Genomic DNA, 18,148 nt, shown 5'->3' with positions numbered 1-18,148 from the left:
AGTCTTGTCTGACTCTTTACGACCCCCCCGATTGTAGCCCACGGAATTTTCCAGGCCAGAGTACTGGAGTGGGTTGCCATTTCCTTCTCCAGGGGATCTTCCTGAGCCAGGGATCAAAGCCGCGTCTCCGGCATTGCAGGCAGAGGCCCTACCTCTGTGCTGCCAGGGAAGCCCTATTAACGTGAACAGTAGCAGCAAAAGCAGCAGCAGCAGTGGTAGTCATAGTAATCACAGTGGAGGAAAAAGAATAAAAAATAATGAATACAGCCCACCAACAATCCTCTTGAACTGAATTTTATACTGAAAAACAAAGTTTTTCTGTTAAATAACAGACTGCATTAAATCAACCTTCCCTCTCACTTTTTTGTGCCAAAACATGGATCCTATTTAATAATAAAAAGCTTTGCTAAAACACAAAATAAAAATTATACAAATTTATTTTATAATGGTTATTATTTAAGATATACCAATATTCTATCATGAACTATAAAAGATACTCGTTATTTTAAATAAAGCCATACTGTAAATGAAATTAATTTCCTTCCACTTTCTTCTGAGGCACAGAATCTGAATAGCACAACTAAGGAAAATGAGTAATATGGCTGAATTACATTTCAGCATGATACAAATGAAGTATGTTTAAGTACAGAAATGATTTAAAGCAAATTATAAACAGGAAAGAATATTAGAGAGTGAAAACTAAGGAAAACATAGTTCCCATTCATGAGATGGAATAAGAAAACTGACTATAAGGAAAATTATAATTCATATCATTTATTATACAGAGAAAATCAGCATACCTTTGGCAGGATTTGCATCATATCCATATGAAGTTTTGTTTAAAACATGATGATCACCAGAAGAGGGTATTATCCTTGAATCTGAAATAGGATGGATCCCTTTCACACGTTCAGCTACTGCTTTATGGTGCTCATAAAATCCAAATTTCCTTGGGGAGCTTGTTGCCAACATTGTTTCACCATTTTGTATTACCACATGCTCTTCTCTTGTATCAGTTGAGAGGTGAGTCTCTGAGTTACTCCCATTCATAACAGGTAGTTCAGTGATTTGCAACAACACTTCCTTCTGATTAGCAGCAGAGGTTTCCGGGAAAGAACTAGATTCAGTGCTACATCGACCTTCTGATCTGTATTTCCCAGGAGACACAATTGCACAGGGAACGGTTCCCCTAAGGTCTCTTGTGGTCTTTGTAACAGCAGCAGGATTGGGAGAAATCTGAGAGGTAGAATCATTGTGGCCAAGGTTGTCACAGTGGGATGCCATACTTCCACTTTTAGGAAATGCATCCGCTTCAGACACAGAATCTTCAGTCAAGGCTAAGAACTCTGAAGGTGTCTGAGCTGTAGTAAGATCAGCAGAAAGCAATGGAGATTGTAAAGAGCTACCTGCCCGTTCTGTTACATCCATAGAACAAGATGGAGAACCTCTTACTAATACAGGTTCCCGTTCTTGGTACTGTGTAATTTCCAATGAGAATTCAGATTGTTGTACCAATGAAATAGATTGGCTCTGTGGAACTGGCTTAGAAAATTTATAGTGAGATGAGAAAGATTTAGTAAGGAGCTTCTTTGTTGACTGCTTAACAGAACGGCGAGTTTGTTCTTCTGTGAACCCAGAATCATCCCCCTCACTTTTCCCAGAACTTAGGCAATTTATGAAGACATTCTTATTAGTCGAGTGTTCCTTTTCCCTTTCAAAATCCTCTGTCAAAGATCTTGTTATCTTCTTATTTCGGGAAGTGCTAAAACCAACAGAATGTCTTCCCCTGGCTTTAGTATGTTCTTCCAAACTCAGTTTTTGCATACTGCTCTGACCAGGTTGAGCACCATTTGAAATACTAAGGTTCTGGTTGGTAGGTTCTTGCTTAGGTTCACTCCCCTTCTTATGATGAAAGCTGATGGATGGAGTACGGAAGAGGCTTCTGCGTTTACCTGTACTACCTGAGCTTGAGTTAGTGCTGGAAGGAGAGGAGCTGTGGACACCGACCGTATTACTGGAGGAGGGTGAAGAAGGAAGGGAATCGTGTTTTCTGCTAATACTCCTTCTGAAAATTGGCAACCGGGAGACCAGAGTAGATCGTCTTGATCCAGAGTCCCCCATTGGGACTCCAAGGCTTGTGCTGCGATAGCTAACTTAGTAACCTGAGAAAAGTTAAAACAAACAGAATAAATTAATTCAATTATAAATATGACATTTTAAAACAAAATATTGTTTTCTCATTCATGACACAAAATTGGTGCTATACTAAAATAACAAATATTACAATTCTGATACTTAAGGAATTCTCTGAATCTCTATGCAGCAAAATATCCAGTAATTTGTAGGGAAATTTTATACTGGTGCAAAAACTTCAAGATGACCAAGAATAATTAAAGTCTATGCAAAAGAGGACTGTATCAGAAGACCTAAGAACATTATTCAAGAACCAGCCTCATTACTCACACTGGTTCTGTGATTTGGTAAATTGTTTATTCTTAACTTTTTATGTTTCTTTATTTAGATTTAGTAGGCATGTGACAGGCATGATCACTGTCTTCTGAGTAAAATCCCCCACCACTGTCTGTTGGCCAGCACCAGATGAACCACAGGACTCAACAAGTAACTGACCCAAGCTTAACAGAATCACAGACCAGACTAAAGCATGACCTGATCCTAGAATCTCCACTCAAAGAAAAACCAACTGAGACATAGTCTTCCTCTTGGAGTTTGATTTAGGGAGTTTAGAGATAATCAGTCCACTGGCAGAGGAAAGTAAACCACATCATAAAGGATCTAGAGAAGAGTTATACACAAGATAAAGTTATGAGGAAACCACAGTTATGAGTTAAAGAAAAGATGAATTTTTGAAAGTTAATTCAACTGGTAATGCTGAGTGAGCCTACGTGCAGAGAAAAGTAAAACACAAAAAATGGATAAACAAGATTAATGTCAGAGTACCAATGATGAAAACAAAAAAGAAGAGGAAGGAAAGGTGGCCGCTGCAGTTTATTAACTGTCATGCACCAAGTACTTGAAATAGATTATCTTTTTTTAATGCTTATAACTACAGAAGTAGCTCTTACTCTGGTCAATTTACAGCTGAAAGGTAAATTGCCTACATCACTCAGCTGATGAGTAGTAAAGCAGGACTAGAAAGCAAAGCTGGATCTAACCACAGGGTCAGTTCATAATCAGCACGATATGCACTGCTTTCATGAAAGTAAAAAGCCAAGAGCTTCCGCTGCAGAAGGCCTGTACGTCCCTACTTCAGAAATTCCTAGTTGGATGGCAGATCTTTCTCTGACAGTGACTACTATTTTTCTTTCCCTTTCATAATGTGACTTTATGTGGTTTCTATTTTGTTTTGTTTTTATGTGATTCTAAATTTCAGTTAATTCCTTAACCATAATGTGCACACATTATGTGCTTTGTCAATTTGAATCATATTGTTTCACTTTGCTGTTTATTGCAACCAAAACTAACAAGAATAAATACTACATAAAATGACAAGCCCTCCACTTTATCATCCTTACAGATACGAAACTGACCAAGCATACACTTTCATGGCCTTGAAGAAGTGCATGAAAAAAACAGAAAATATGTTCTCTGTCAGATATGCATTCTTAAATACTTGATATCTTGTTCTAAATGATATAAAATCAATTTGCCCTCCATGATTTTTATCGGATGGTCTTTAACTGCACTCACTAAATGTGAATTTAACTCAAACTATGTGAGAACTGCTTCTAAAACATTTAAGTATTCTTGCAAGGCTTTGGCTGAAGAAAGCTTAAAATACAAAGACATTTTCATTTGCAAGGTCTTCAACAAATTAAAACTATCTCATTGTCCTCTCAGCTTATATATTCCGAAATGGATGCAAAAAATACAATTTTTTTACATTTTCACTGTTAATAATGCTGTAATGAATATCATTCTCAGCTGTGTTTCTTTTATTTATATGCAAGATTTATTTCCATTCAATGCCCAGTGAAAACTTTGCTCTAATTAGAGCATTATCAACCATAATGATTTGCAGCTGGTGGTGAACCTAGGGATTTCAATGCTTTAGTGTCAAGATATTTACCATTATGTTTCAAATATCTTCAGAATTCATATATATTAAAATGTTTCTAAATCTTTTTTCAGTAATTCTTGCAGTTCTATCAGCAATTAAAAATAAAAGAGTGAATAAATCCCATATCTCTTAGGCAAGTATTCAAATGATTTATTTAATAATGAAAAACTTTCAGAAAAAAAGAATTACAACAAATACACCTCTCTTTTTAAATTCTTAATGAAAATAACCAGACTTAATTTCTTTAAGTAAAAACATCATAGACATATAGAGATATTTATACATTGAATGGGATGACATGGAGTAGATATAAAATATATTAGAGATAAAAATCCCTTATGTTTCACTTTATCTGCTGATAGTCACTTAAATGAAGTTCTTCATTCCAGCTAAATTGGAGAAAGACAGAACTATCTGTAAGGTTGGGATTATCCATACTCTTTAGAAAGACTCTTTAAAGTCTGGATGCTATCTATGTCTCCAGATTCATTATTACCCTCCTCATATTTCATTCTCCAACTGCACTGATTACCACTTGCCATTTTCTGTTCACTTTCACCATCAAGACATTAGCAGATGTGGGTCCATCTACTTCCAGTGTCGGTTGAGTAACTCTGATAGTAAAATTTCTATTTCTACAACATGGTCCCTCCCAGAATGTCGTCTCTGATCCCCACCTTGTGCTGTCTTTCATTTTGGACTTAGTACTTATCCTAAATGCATCCTCAAGGTTAAACTTTCATAGAAAACATCTGCTTATTTATCTGACTTTACTATTTTACCTTAGGTTTCTTAATGGCAAAGTCCACTTCTGCTCCGAGACCCCAGTACCTAATACACAATCAATGCCTACAGAGTAAATGGATGTCAAACAGTGAAATTTTAACTTGAACACATCAGTATCTCAAACATAAACAAGCATATTTTCTCTCTCACTACCAAAAATAAATGCTACAATTTGAGTTTAATTATGTTGAATTCCAACTTTCAGAGTCATGAATTAATTTGAAAGCCTTTCAAACTGTAAAATCAATGATCCACATTTTGCTTACATTTGAAGATAATGCTAACAAGCTGAATAACACATCATCAAATCAAGTCTGACTTTTCATGAAAGATAAATAACAACAAAGACAAACGCATGGTAATTTTATTTTTTACTATAAATTTACTACAACTATAATTACTTTAATTCTTTAGCAAATCTTGCATATATTTTCGATGTTTTTATAAATTTCCAAATCAGACAAAATGTATTTTCTCAATTCTCATCTAATTTGTCTTAGCTTAGAAGTCATAGTCACTTTGATCATAACAGGTTTAAAAAATATATAGGTTGAATTAGACCTGCTCATTGTCCAAGGACCTTTATTATCATAAACATTTTCTTTGAAAATACAAATTCTTCATGAAAGATTATCTTCTAAATATACTTCTAAAGCTGTCTAAATAAACAAGGTACCCTGATGTATAGAAACACCACCTCCAAAAATGCAGACTGACTATATTAAAAGTGTTATGAAACTCAGTTCTACCTCCACTGAAGAAATAATATCCTTTGTTCTTGAGCACCACAATTTAGCAAAAAGCTCTCAGAAAGTACTTTATTCAGTGATCTCTACAACCTTAGCAAATACTATTACTATCCTTAATAGAACACAATTTACATGGTTGATCTATTCAAAATAAACGAGCTAAATTTCTTATATGGCATGGTTGAGAAGAAAGTGAATTCCATTTCAAGAGGTTAAATAAATCATTAATATGTTACCTATTTAAAATTAGAGTTAAAGCAAAATACATTAAAAAAATAAGATATGCTGAAAAATTATACTTTTCTTCCATAATTCCAAAGGCATTAACCAAAGACATAAAATAACCTTGTAAGTTTTCACAGCTATCACCTTGGAACCTGGGTGCCATACGCACAAACAGGTATGCCTATCTTTACAAGTAAAAGAAATAGCTTCATCTTTTTTTTTCCTGTAATTTTCTATTTTCCTAGAATTTAGACAGTCCTAATATTACTCAACTATGAGCCAATGATGATGAAGGGACCCAAAGTCCACATCTGAGATAATATCGAGTATCCTTTTCCTCTCTCCCAAACCAGTAGTATATTACTGCAAAAACAAGACTACACAAACAAAGAACCTTTTATACAGACATGTGATCAGCATAACAAAGTGGGTTTCTAGTCCAAAGTCTGCCACTTACTAGTAGTGAGAACTAGAACACAGATAATAATGATTGTACAGTGATTCGTCTTCAAGGATGGAAGGTGTAACAACAGAAAACCACATAACACTCTGCTTGGTACAGAGTAAATTTGGACTTTCTTTTTTTAATGAAATGCATTGAAGCAAGTGGTACCTAGTAGTACAGCACACAGAGTAATTATGAAAATGAGCTACTTATCAAAACCTACCCCAATTACTCAATTTAAAAAACCATCTAAAAATCCAGGAGGAGGTGTATAAATTGAGGTCAATATTCTTACCCCTTGTGATACACCTTCCTAAAGTATACATTTTTATTACAATTTAAAAATAAAACCAATATTTGAAATGTGTGTGGGGAATATTATATAAGTTAAGTACAATCCCAGCTCTATCTTTTCTCAAAAAGGATATCAGAAAATAACCAGGTAGAGCTTAAATGACCACACTGAAAAGAAATCAATGATACATGGTGAAAATGGAAAAAAAGAATATTCACAGAAGTCAAATACTCACTAGGCAAAAACTTTCAACATTAAGAAAACAATGACAGAAAACAAATCATACATAAATATATCAAAGGACACATCAATTTTCACCAAAATTAAATACATAATAGCTGGAATAAATGTCCAAGTCAATCTTATCTAATGATGTTATTTTGGTGCACATTTAAATGAGGCCTGGTAGGTGTTATGGCTTAGCTGGGAAGGCCTCCAGCTCAGATTTTATTGCAAAATTCATGCAATTTACATCTCAATCTCTTTTTTCCTTAATTGAAGTAGAGTTGATTTGCAATATTGTGTTAGTTTCGGTGTACAGCAAAGTAACGCAAAGAAACTCACACTTATGTATACATTATTACAAGATACTAAATTATTACAAGATACTGAATATTGTTCCCAATGTTTTACAGTAGGTCTCTATCTATTTTATATATAGTAGTGTATATCTGTTAATCTCATATTCCTAATTTTACTTTAACTATGGTGTAATCTATTTTTAAATGTAGTTCTAAAATTTTTTTTTTTTTAATGAATTTGGAACTAATGCAGGTTTCTGTAACACATAAATCCTCATACACATGGACAAGGGCCACTACAACCAGCAGGTTTCGTGAGGACAATACAAGATACATTGAAAGGATGACCGATCAGAACCAAATGGGTTACCTGACTGGTCACAGGGAAGAGAATGAGAATGTCAACCAAAGATAGCAAGAGTTAGAAATGGTATAACTGATTGAATATGTTTAATTAGTTATTTATTAAATTTGCATATAATTTAGCCACTTGAATACAGCAGTAAGTCATTTTCAACAATAAACAAGAAAAATAACGCAAACAAGCAATGGCTTACATCAGAAATGCTTGTTTATATCAAAATGATTTGATGCTAAAAATAGCATGTGAGCAGAGACAGATTGCCCCTAATTGAACCTATAAATCAATAAATCAATATCCCAGGTAGAAAGTGGTGCTCAATTACATAGTAATAGAAACTGTTACAATAGGGAAGGAGAATACATTTCAAAGAGATTATTCTAGCAGGATTTAAGGAAGCAGATGTGTTCCTTGTCTGAATTAATAGTAGGACAGGGACCATAATACATATTTAGAAAGACATGTTATCTTGAAACCTAGCCAGATATAATCTTAATTCTTCATCACCCAGAAGAGATAACAGAGAGAGAAGAGAAGGAATAGATATTGAGCGGAGATTAGACAGAATTTAGTAGTGAAAGAAGAAAAAACTCTAAATCATATCTACAAATGATCCAGGCTTAAGTAAATAATGAGCCTATATTGATACTTAATGCTACAGTTTATGTTCTGGGATTTATACACAATTTTTGAATGTGTACTGTTAAGAAAGCAGACTCTCATGCAAGAGTATCTCAATCTGAATTCAGTACCACATACAAGAGCTGTGGGACTTTACAGTGATTTTAAAAGTTATTTAAACTCCCTGAGGCTTCATGATGATAATAATTGCAATTGTCCTAAAGATTTTGTGATAATATAATAAGCAACACCAAAAAAGCACTTAGAACAGGGTCTAGGACATGATAAACATTTAATAACTATAAATTATCAAGAAAAATTAACCATACTTATATTATTTCACAGTCAAATATATTTTAATTTAGCTTAAAATCTCCCCAACCTCTCTCAGCTGGAAGTTCTAATTCTGTCTACCAGTAGACACTCTCATTTCTAGTCAAGACAGAAAGGAAGGTCAGAGGCCAGAATACCCATATGTCAATGGGCTTGTGGCTTGGAATTAACACACACACACACACAATTGAGTTCCATTATTCAGTATTATTTTCTTCATTTTTAACAAGATAATCTAGACTTAAGCAAATAATTGACAATATTATGAATTTTCAAAGATGGCCTCAGATTCTGAAAGTGATTCTCTAAAACTGAACTTGATAAATTTGCTGAGCAATGACAATGTCATAATAAATACGCAACTTTAAAGAGGAGAGCATACATCTAAAAGTATATATGCTTGTTAATAAAGAAAATTTTATTCTTATTTCTAACACTGGAGAATGAAATTTGGTCTTAAAATATTATTTTGGGAAAAAATTACTTACAATCGCCTAGATCAGGTTTCCGAGAAGCAGAGCCTAAGCAAGGAATTCTTGTTCAAGCAAATCACTAGAGAATTGCTATCAGCAGAAGGTACGGAAAGAAAGCCTGAGAGGTCAGGGGTAAAGCTAACCACGGATGTGGCTGACACGGCATCTAGCTTGAGATGAACTGCATGGAACCGGGAACACTTACTGACACCAGACACAGTGGCAGGTCTTTTGGTCTTTTGTATCCTATGCCAGTCAACCAACTGTAGGTCTCTCTAAGGACTGGGGAAAATATTTGAAACATATAAAACAGGTAAAGAATTGTTATCTGGAATATATAAAGAATTCTTATAAATCTGTAAGAAAAAGACAATTCAAACAGAAAAATAAATGGGCACAGAATATGAACATGCAATCCCAGAAGAAACAGAAATTATATATATATATTCACTATAAAAATACATATAAAAACATATTCAAACTCATTCATAATTACAGAATATAGAATGAGCTTCTACAAGCCAGGAAGAAACAGACAGCACATAGGAAAAAAAGGTAGCAAATGATATAGATAGGAATTTCATGAAAGAGGAAACACAAAGCACTAATCAACATATGAACAGATATTCAACTCCATTATTAATCAAGAAAACCACAGATACTATTTCTCACCCATAACATTTCAATACTAAATAAGATAAAATTTGAATGAAAGAAGTAGTAGTTATAGACACTTAAAAAGGAGTCCAAATTAAGATCACTGAAGAAAATTATGAATCAAAATACCAAGCTAAGTAATTTCACTTCTTAGCATTTACTCGAGAATAATACTCACATATCTGCACAAAGAAACATAAGAAAACATGTATAGAAACATCCAATATGCACTAATAAGCTAAAAATAAATGTCCAGTAATAGGAGACTTAAAAAATAACATATCATATTATCTACTCCACAGTATAATAGACAAGAGCTAAACATATAAGGTAAAAGATATGATCTGACAAAAATACTCCCAAGGCATTTAATTAATAAAATCTAGTACTTAAGTGATATGCTGTATACATTTTATGTAAATAACAAACATGTTATGAAAATTTCTGGACAATAAATATTCTATAGATTCATATGTATGTAAATGCATAGGAAAAAATCTGGAAGGATGTACTTCAAAGTGTAAACCAGAATTATCCCTGAAGAGTGCCTCTATATTGGTGGTTATCATCAGTGGGCCATTAATGTAACATGTATAATGAAGTTTTAACAATGAAAATGAATTCATGAATTACTGATACTTTTATAGTTAAAATTTACAAAATTCAATCTGAAACTGTATAAAAATATATGGCCTATCAAAATTTCATAATGCTAAAGGGTATAGGAATGTAAATGTGTTTAATTCAAAAGGTATAAAAAATTAATAATAATAGCTGCCTCTGAAACAGAATGAACATGTAGAAAATGATTTTTATAAAAATAATTTGACCAAATGTGACATATACAAAAATCAATTCTGAGAGTTTAATAATCTAATCAAATATTTTATATTTAACACCAAGTATTTAAATAAATGAGACCTCCCAAAATACTAAGAATTCCTACATTAATATAAAGACTTTGTATTTTTCATGAACCTATATTTTTAACACTGAAATTATATTTTATGTGACAATCAGTCCAAAGTGTATATTTATAAATTGAAATTTACTTTTCTAAAACTTAAAATTCTATTTCATTTCACATATGGAAAACTACTTCTATCCTTTTAAAAAAAACTCATTATTCCTTTACCATCTGATAATTAGTATAAATGTTGTCAGTGATAGTTCAGATACAAATGATTTGTTCTAGGCCTTAGATAATCTTCTTAATGTTTCAGTATTTTCATAATACAAATAATAAACCACCACAGATTATACGGCTGGCTAATAAATCTGAGTTATATGACTTGGAAACATGTGACATTATGACTTTTTCTCATTAATAATAAATTAATGCTATTATAAAATTCTTTCCAAGGCTAGGAAAAGAACCATATAAATATATATATATATAAATAAATATAAAGTAGTTTATATTTCCTTGGATCACATGCATGCTTCAATTAGACATTTTAAAAATAGCTTATTTGCTTTCTAAATATTAAAATAAGTGGATTTGCTTTAATTTTTTTACTAGAAAGGTAATAGCCAAATTCATAACAACCTGCAGTTGTGTAAATGTACCAGCAGAGGGTGGAAAAGATCTTTCTTGTCTGTAATGAAGTCTTTTTTTTTTTTTTTTTTTTCTCTTTCTCTTTTAACTTTCAAAACCAATCTAAGATTTATTGGGCAGGTAACTACAAAAACATCACCAAGTATTTTATGTAAGTGAAAAGTGTGCTTTCAAATTAAATCTTTTTTCAAACAATTACTATCATCCAAATGGTGGGATAACAGGGCAGCTGTAGCACTAGGATGCCAATGTTGGCATAAGTCCTTTTTGGAGGTCATCAGTAGCCCTACATCAGGCCAAACAACTGACAGAGAGGGCGCACAGCCCCACCCCTCAGCAGACAACTGAATTAAATGTTTACTGACTTGAGAGTCCCTTGGACTGCAGGGAGATCCAACCAGTTCATCCTGAAGGAGATCAGTCCTGGGTGTTCATTGGAAGGACTGATGCTGAAACTGAAACTCCAATACTTTGGCCACCTCATGCAAAGACTTCACTGGAGAAGACCCTGATGCTGGGAAGGATTGGGGGAAGGAGGAGAAGGGGACAACAGAGGACGAGATGGCTGGATGGCATCACCGACTCGATGGACATGGGTTTGAGTAAACTCCAGGAGTTGGTGATGGACAGGGAGGCCTGGCTTGCTGCGATTCACGGGGTCGCAAAGAGTCAGACACAACTGAGTGACTGAACTGAACTGAACTGAACTGACAATGGCCCTGCCCACCAGAGTAAGATTCAGTTTTCCTGCAACCAGTCCTTCCTATCAGGAAGAAAGAACTATAATCCCACAGCCTCCAGAACAAAGACCACATCGCAGAAGATAACCAAAATGATCACATGGATCACAGCTCTGTGTAACTCAAGGAAGTTATGAGCCATGCTGTGCAAGGCCATCCAAGACCAACAGGTGGAGAGGTCTGACAAAACGTGGTCCATTGGAGAAAGGAATGCCAAACCACCTCAGTACTCTTGCCTTGAGAACCCAATGAAGAGTATGAAAAGGCAAAGAAGATATGTCACAGGAAGAAGCTCCCCCAGGGTCAGAAGATGAGCAATATGATACTGAGGAGAAGCAGAGAGCAATTACGAATAGCTCCAGAAAGAATGAAGCGGCTGGATCAAAGCAGATATGTTGCTCACTTGTGGATGTGTCTGGTGGTAAAAATGAAGTCCGATGCCGTAAAGAGCAATACTGCATATGAACCAGGAATGTTAGGTTCGTGAATTAAGGTAAATTAGACATGGTGAAGCAAGAGATGGCAAAAGTGAATATCAACATTTTAGGAATCACTGAATTAAAATGAACTGGAAGGTGCAAAATTAACTCAAAATTATATATACTACAGTGGGCAAAAAACCTTAGAAGTGGAATAGCCCTCATAGTCAACAAAAGAGTCTGAAATGCGCTTCTTGGGTGCAATCTCAAAAAGGACAGAATGATCTAGGTTTATTTCCAAGGTAAATCATTCAACATCACAGTAATCCAAGTCTATGTCCCAACCACTAATGCCAAAGAAGCTGAGGTTGAACAGTTCCATGAAGATGTACAACACCTTCTAGAACTAACACCAAAAACAGATGTTCTGTTCATCGCAGGGGATTGGAATGCAAAAGTAGAAAGTCAAGAGATACCTGGAGTAACAGGCAAGTTTGGCCTTGGAGGACAAAATGAAGCTTCAGAAAAAAGGCTACCAGAGTTCTGTCACAAGAACACATTGGTCATAGCAAACATGTTTTTTTAACAACACACTCTACACATGGACAACTCTACACATGGACATCATCAAGTGTATGTGTGTGTTAGTCACTCAGTCGTGTCTGACTCTTTGTGACCCCATGGACTGTAGCCCTCCAGGTTCCTCTGCCCATCATCAACTGATAAACACCAAAATCACACTGATTATATTCTTTGCAGCCAAAGATGGGGAAAGCTTTATATAGTCAGCAAAAACAAGACCTGGAGCAGACTGTGGCTCAGATCATCAAGTACTTACTACAAAATTCAGACTTAAATTCAAGAAAGCATGGAAAACCACTAGGCCATCCAGGCCTAAATCAAATGACCTTATAATTATACAGTGGAAATGATGAATAGATTCAAGTGATAAGATATCATAGATAGACTGTGTGAAGAACTATGGAGGTTTGTAACATTGTACAGGAGGTTAAACAAAAAAAAGAAACGAAAGAAGGTAAAGTGGTAGCCTGAGGAGGCCTTACAAATAGTTGAGAAAAGAAGAGAAGTAAAAGGCAAAGGAGAAAGGGAAAGATATACCCAACTGATGTACAGGTCCAGAGAATAGCAAAGTGAGATAAGAAAGCCTTCTTAAGTGAACAACGCAAATAAAGAGAGGAAAACAGCAGAATGTCAAAGACTATAGATCTCTTGGAAAAAAATCAGAGATACCAAGGGACCATTTCATGCAATCATTAGCAAAATAAAGGACAGAAACATCAAGGACTTAACAGAAGCAGATGTTAAGAAGAGGTGGCAAGAAAACACAGAACTCTGCAAAAAAAATGTCCTAATGACCCAGATAAACACAATGTTGAGGCCACTCACCTAGAGCCAGACATCCTGGAATGCAAAGTCAAGTGGTTCTCAGGAAGCATTTTTACAAACAAACCTAGTAGAGATGATGGAATACTAACTGACCTATTTAAAGTCCTAAAAGATGATCCTGTTAAAAGTCCTGCACCATATTCCAGCCAAAGATGGAGAAGCTTTATACACTCAGCAAAAACAAGACTGGGAGCTGACTGTGGATCAGATCATGAACTCCTTATTGCCAAATTCAGACTTAAATTGAAGAAAGTAGGAAAACCATTAGACCATTCAGGTATGACGTAAATCAAATCGCTTACGATTGTACAGTGGAAGTGACAAATAGATTCACGAGATTAGAACTGATAGCCTGAAGAACTACGGACAGAGGTTTGTGACATTGTACAGGGGGCAGTGATCAAGACCATCCCCAAGAAAAAGAAATGCAAAAAGGCAAAATGGTTGTCTGAGGAGGCCTTTCAAATAGCTGAGAAAAGAAAAGGTAAAGGCAAAGGAGAAAGGGAAAGATATACCCATTTGAATGCAGAGTTCCAAAGAATAGCAAGGAAAGATAAGAAAGCCTTCCTCAGTGATCACTGCAAGGGAATAGAGGAAAACAATAGAATGGGAAAGACTAGAGATCTCTTCAAGAAAATTAGAGATACCAAGGGAACATTTCATGCAAAGATGGACTCAGTAAAGGGCAGAAATGGTATGAACCTAACAGAAACAGAAGATATTAAGATGAGATGGCAAGAATACACAGAAGAACTATACAGAAAAGATCTTCATGACCCAGATAACCACGATGGTGTGATCACTCACCTGGAGACAGACAACCTGGAATGCAAAGTCAAGTGGGCCTCAGGAAGCATCACTACAAACAAAGCTAGTGGAGGTGATGGAATTCCAGTTGCACTATTTCAAATCCTAAAAGATGATACTATGAAAAAGCTACATTCAATATGTCAGCAAATTTGGAAACTCAGCAGTGCACAGGACTGGAGAAGGTCAGTTTTCATTCCAATCCCAAAAAAAGGCAATGCCAAATAATGTTCAAACTACCTCACAATTGCATTCATCTCACACGCTGGTAAACTGATGCTCAAAATTCTTCAAGCCAGGCTTCAACAGTACATGAACTGTGAACTTCCAGATGTTCAAGCTGGATTTAGAAAAAGCAGAGGAACCAGAGATCAAATTGCCAACATCCGTTGGATCATCGAAAAAGCAAGAGACTGGCAGAAAAACATCTACTTTTGCTTTATTGACTAGGCCAAAGCCTTTGACTGTGTGGATCACAGCAAACTGTAAAAAATTCTGAAAGAGATGGGAATACCAGACGACCTGACCTGCCTCCAGAGAAATCTGTATACAAGTCAAGAAGCAACCGTTTGAACTGGATATGGAACAATACACTGGTTCCAAATTGGGAAAGGAGTACATCAAGGCTGTATATTGTCACCCTGCTTATTGAACTTATATGCAGAGCACATCATGCAAATATGCCAGACTGGATGAAGCACAAGCTGGAATCAAGACTGCTGGGAGAAATATCAATAACCTCAGATATGCAGATGACACCATCCTTATGGCAGAAAGCGAAGAAGAACTAAAGAGTCTCCTTGATGAAAGTGAAAGAGGAGAATGAAAATGTTGGCTTAAAACTCAACAATCAGAAAAATAAGATCGTGGCATCCAGTCCCATCACTTCATGGCAGATAGATGGGGAAACAAAGGAAACAGTGAGAGACTTTATTTACTTGGCTCTAAAATCACTGCATATGGTGACTGGAACCATGAAATTAAAAGACAGTTGCTCCTTGGAAGAAAAGCTATGACCAACCTAGACAGCATATTAAAAAGCAGAGACATTACTTTACCAACAAAGGTCTGTCTAGTCAAAGCTATGGGTTTTCCAGTAGTCATTTATGGATGTGGGAGTTGGGCTACAAAGAAAGCTGAGCACCGAAGAATTGAAGTTTTTGAACTGTGGTGTTGGAGAAGACTCTTTAGAGTCCTTGAGACTGCAAGGAAATCCAACCAGTCCATCCTAAAGGAAATCAGTCCTGAATATTCATTGAAAGAACTGATGCTGAAGCTGAAACTGCAATACTTTGACCACCTGATCTGAAGAACCAACTCATTGGAAAAGACCCTGATACTGGGAAAGATTGAAGGCAGGAGGAGAAGGGTATGATAGAGGTTGAGATGGTTGGATGGCATCACTGATGTAATGGACATGAGTTTGAGTAGGCTCCAGGAGTTGGTGACAGACAGGGAAGCCCGATGTGCTGTTCACGGGGTCCAAAGAGTTGGACAGAAATGAGCGATTGAATTGATATGGCAGTAAATTTGGAAAACTCAGCAGTGACCACAGAAATGGGAACGGTCAGTTTTCACTCCAATCCCAAACTAGGCAATGCCAAAGAATGTTCAAACTACTGTATAATTATGCTCATTTCACATTGGCAAGGTAATGCTCAGAATCCTTCAAGTCAGGCTTTAGCAGTATGTGAACCCGAAACTTAGACATGTACAAGCTGAGTTTAGTGAAAGCAGAAGAACCAGAGATAAAATTGCCAGCATCCTCTGAATCATAGAAAAAGCAAAGGAATTCTAAAAGCACGTCTACTTCTGCTTTATTGACTACATTAAGACTCTGAGTGTATCATGACAAACTGTGGAAAACTCTTACATAGATGGGAAAACCAGACTACCTTTCCTGTCTCATAAGAAACCTGTAGGCAGATCAAGAAGCAACAATTAGAACCAGACATGGCATAGTGTACTGCTTCCAAGTTGGAAAAGGAGTATGATAAGACTGTATATTATCACCCTGCTTATTATCACCTTACTTCTATGCAGAGTACATCATTTGAACTGCCAGGCTGAATGAATCAAAAGCTGGAATCAAGATTGCTGGGAGAAATATCAATAACCTCAGATATGCAGATGACACCACCATTATGGCAGAAAGTGAAGAGGAACTAAATGCCTCTTGATGAGAGTGAAAGTGGAGAGTGAAAAGCTGGCTAAAACTCAGCTTCAAAAAATGAAAATCATGTCATCCAGTCCCATCACTTCATAGCAAATAGATGAAGAAAAAGCAGAAACACTGACATATTTTATTTTCTTGGGTTCCAAAATCACTGCAGATGTGAATACAGTCACAAAAGTAAAGTTGCTTGCTCCTTGGAAGAAAAGCTATGACAAAGCTAAACAGCATGTTAAAAAACAAAGACATCAGTTTGCTGATAAAGCTCCATATAGTCAAAGCTATGGTTTTTCCAGGAGTCAAGTACAGATGGGAGAGCTGGACCATAATGAAGGCTGAACCCCAAAGAATTGATGCTTTTGAACTGTGGTGTTGGATAAAACTCTTTGGGCAGCAAGTATGTGCATGTGTTACGTCTCTCAGTCACGTCCGACTCTTTGCGACCCCATGGACTGTAGCCCAGCAGGCTCCTTTGTCCGTGGGATTCTCCAGGCAAGAATACCGGAGTGGGTTGCCATTTCCTTCTCCAATCAATCCTAAAGGAAATCAACCCTGAATATTCATTGGAAGGACTGATGCTGAAGCTGACTCTCCAACTATTTGATGCAAAGTATCAAAACTACGTGATGCAAAGAGCCAACTCATTGGAAACGACCCTGATGCTGGCAAAGGTTGAGGGCAAGAGGAGAAGGGGATGACAGAAGATGAGATGGTTGGATGGCATCACTGACTCAATGGACATGAGTTTGAACAAACTCCTGCAGACAGTGAAGGAAAGGGAAGCATGGTGTGCTGCAGTTCATGGGGTCGCAAAGAGTCAGACACACTTTAGAGACTGAATAACTTCATTCCAAAAAACCTGTCTTTTAAACTGATGGAAGAAGCCAATTCTTAACTCGAAAGTTTGAAACTAATAATGATAGCAAAAGTAAGACTTCTAGTTTTTCTCTTTTTTATGTAGACTATATAATAAGGCATCTATTAGAATAAATTCATATTCATATATATCAATTCAAATGTACTATTTATTTGCCAATAGCTTTTTGTCATCGTTTTTGAAATAACAGATCATATGGCGCCTCATGGGAAAAATATTGATAATAGTGCACAATGTGTATAAAGCTGGTAACATATCTTGTTCCTACTGTATGTTGTAAATTCTATCACTTTACAGCTTTTCTTATAGTACTGCATAGAACAGGTCATGGTCACAGTCACAAATACAAATAAGAAAAAGAAAATTATACGTCAATGTAAGATGATACAAAAACTGGAGGAAAAGAAATTTTGAAATACAAATTAGAAAACAGATTAAGAGATTAATTTAAAGGTTACTATACTCATTGTTCATAAATATGTTTATGTATGGATCTGTGTACAAATATAAGCAATACAAACATCTGACAATACAAACAAGCATAAAGAGTAATATAGGATCAAATATGTCAATATATGGTTCATCCAAATAGGAATGTGAGGCCAATAAACTGACAGTTAATA

At 35.7% G+C, this 18,148-nt stretch overlaps 1 protein-coding gene across 5 annotated transcripts in view; it reads right to left on the bottom strand.

The window, feature by feature from the left end:
- CCSER1 (coiled-coil serine rich protein 1) overlaps window positions 1-18,148 on the bottom strand; it is a 1,366,600-nt gene that overhangs the window by 1,207,548 nt on the left and 140,904 nt on the right. For all 5 annotated transcript variants that reach the window (XM_070452143.1, XM_070452146.1, XM_070452147.1 and 2 more), the window contains exon 2: window positions 801-2,162. In XM_070452143.1, the coding sequence (XP_070308244.1) occupies window positions 801-2,121 (1,321 nt within the window). In that variant the 5' untranslated portion in view covers window positions 2,122-2,162. The remainder of the gene's footprint in view (window positions 1-800; window positions 2,163-18,148) is intronic.

This window comes from Odocoileus virginianus, chromosome 21, assembly GCF_023699985.2.
Source record: "Odocoileus virginianus isolate 20LAN1187 ecotype Illinois chromosome 21, Ovbor_1.2, whole genome shotgun sequence".
NCBI lineage: Eukaryota > Metazoa > Chordata > Mammalia > Artiodactyla > Cervidae > Odocoileus > Odocoileus virginianus.
Note: the sequence above shows the minus strand (reverse complement) of the source record. Positions and strands in the feature narration are given on the sequence as shown.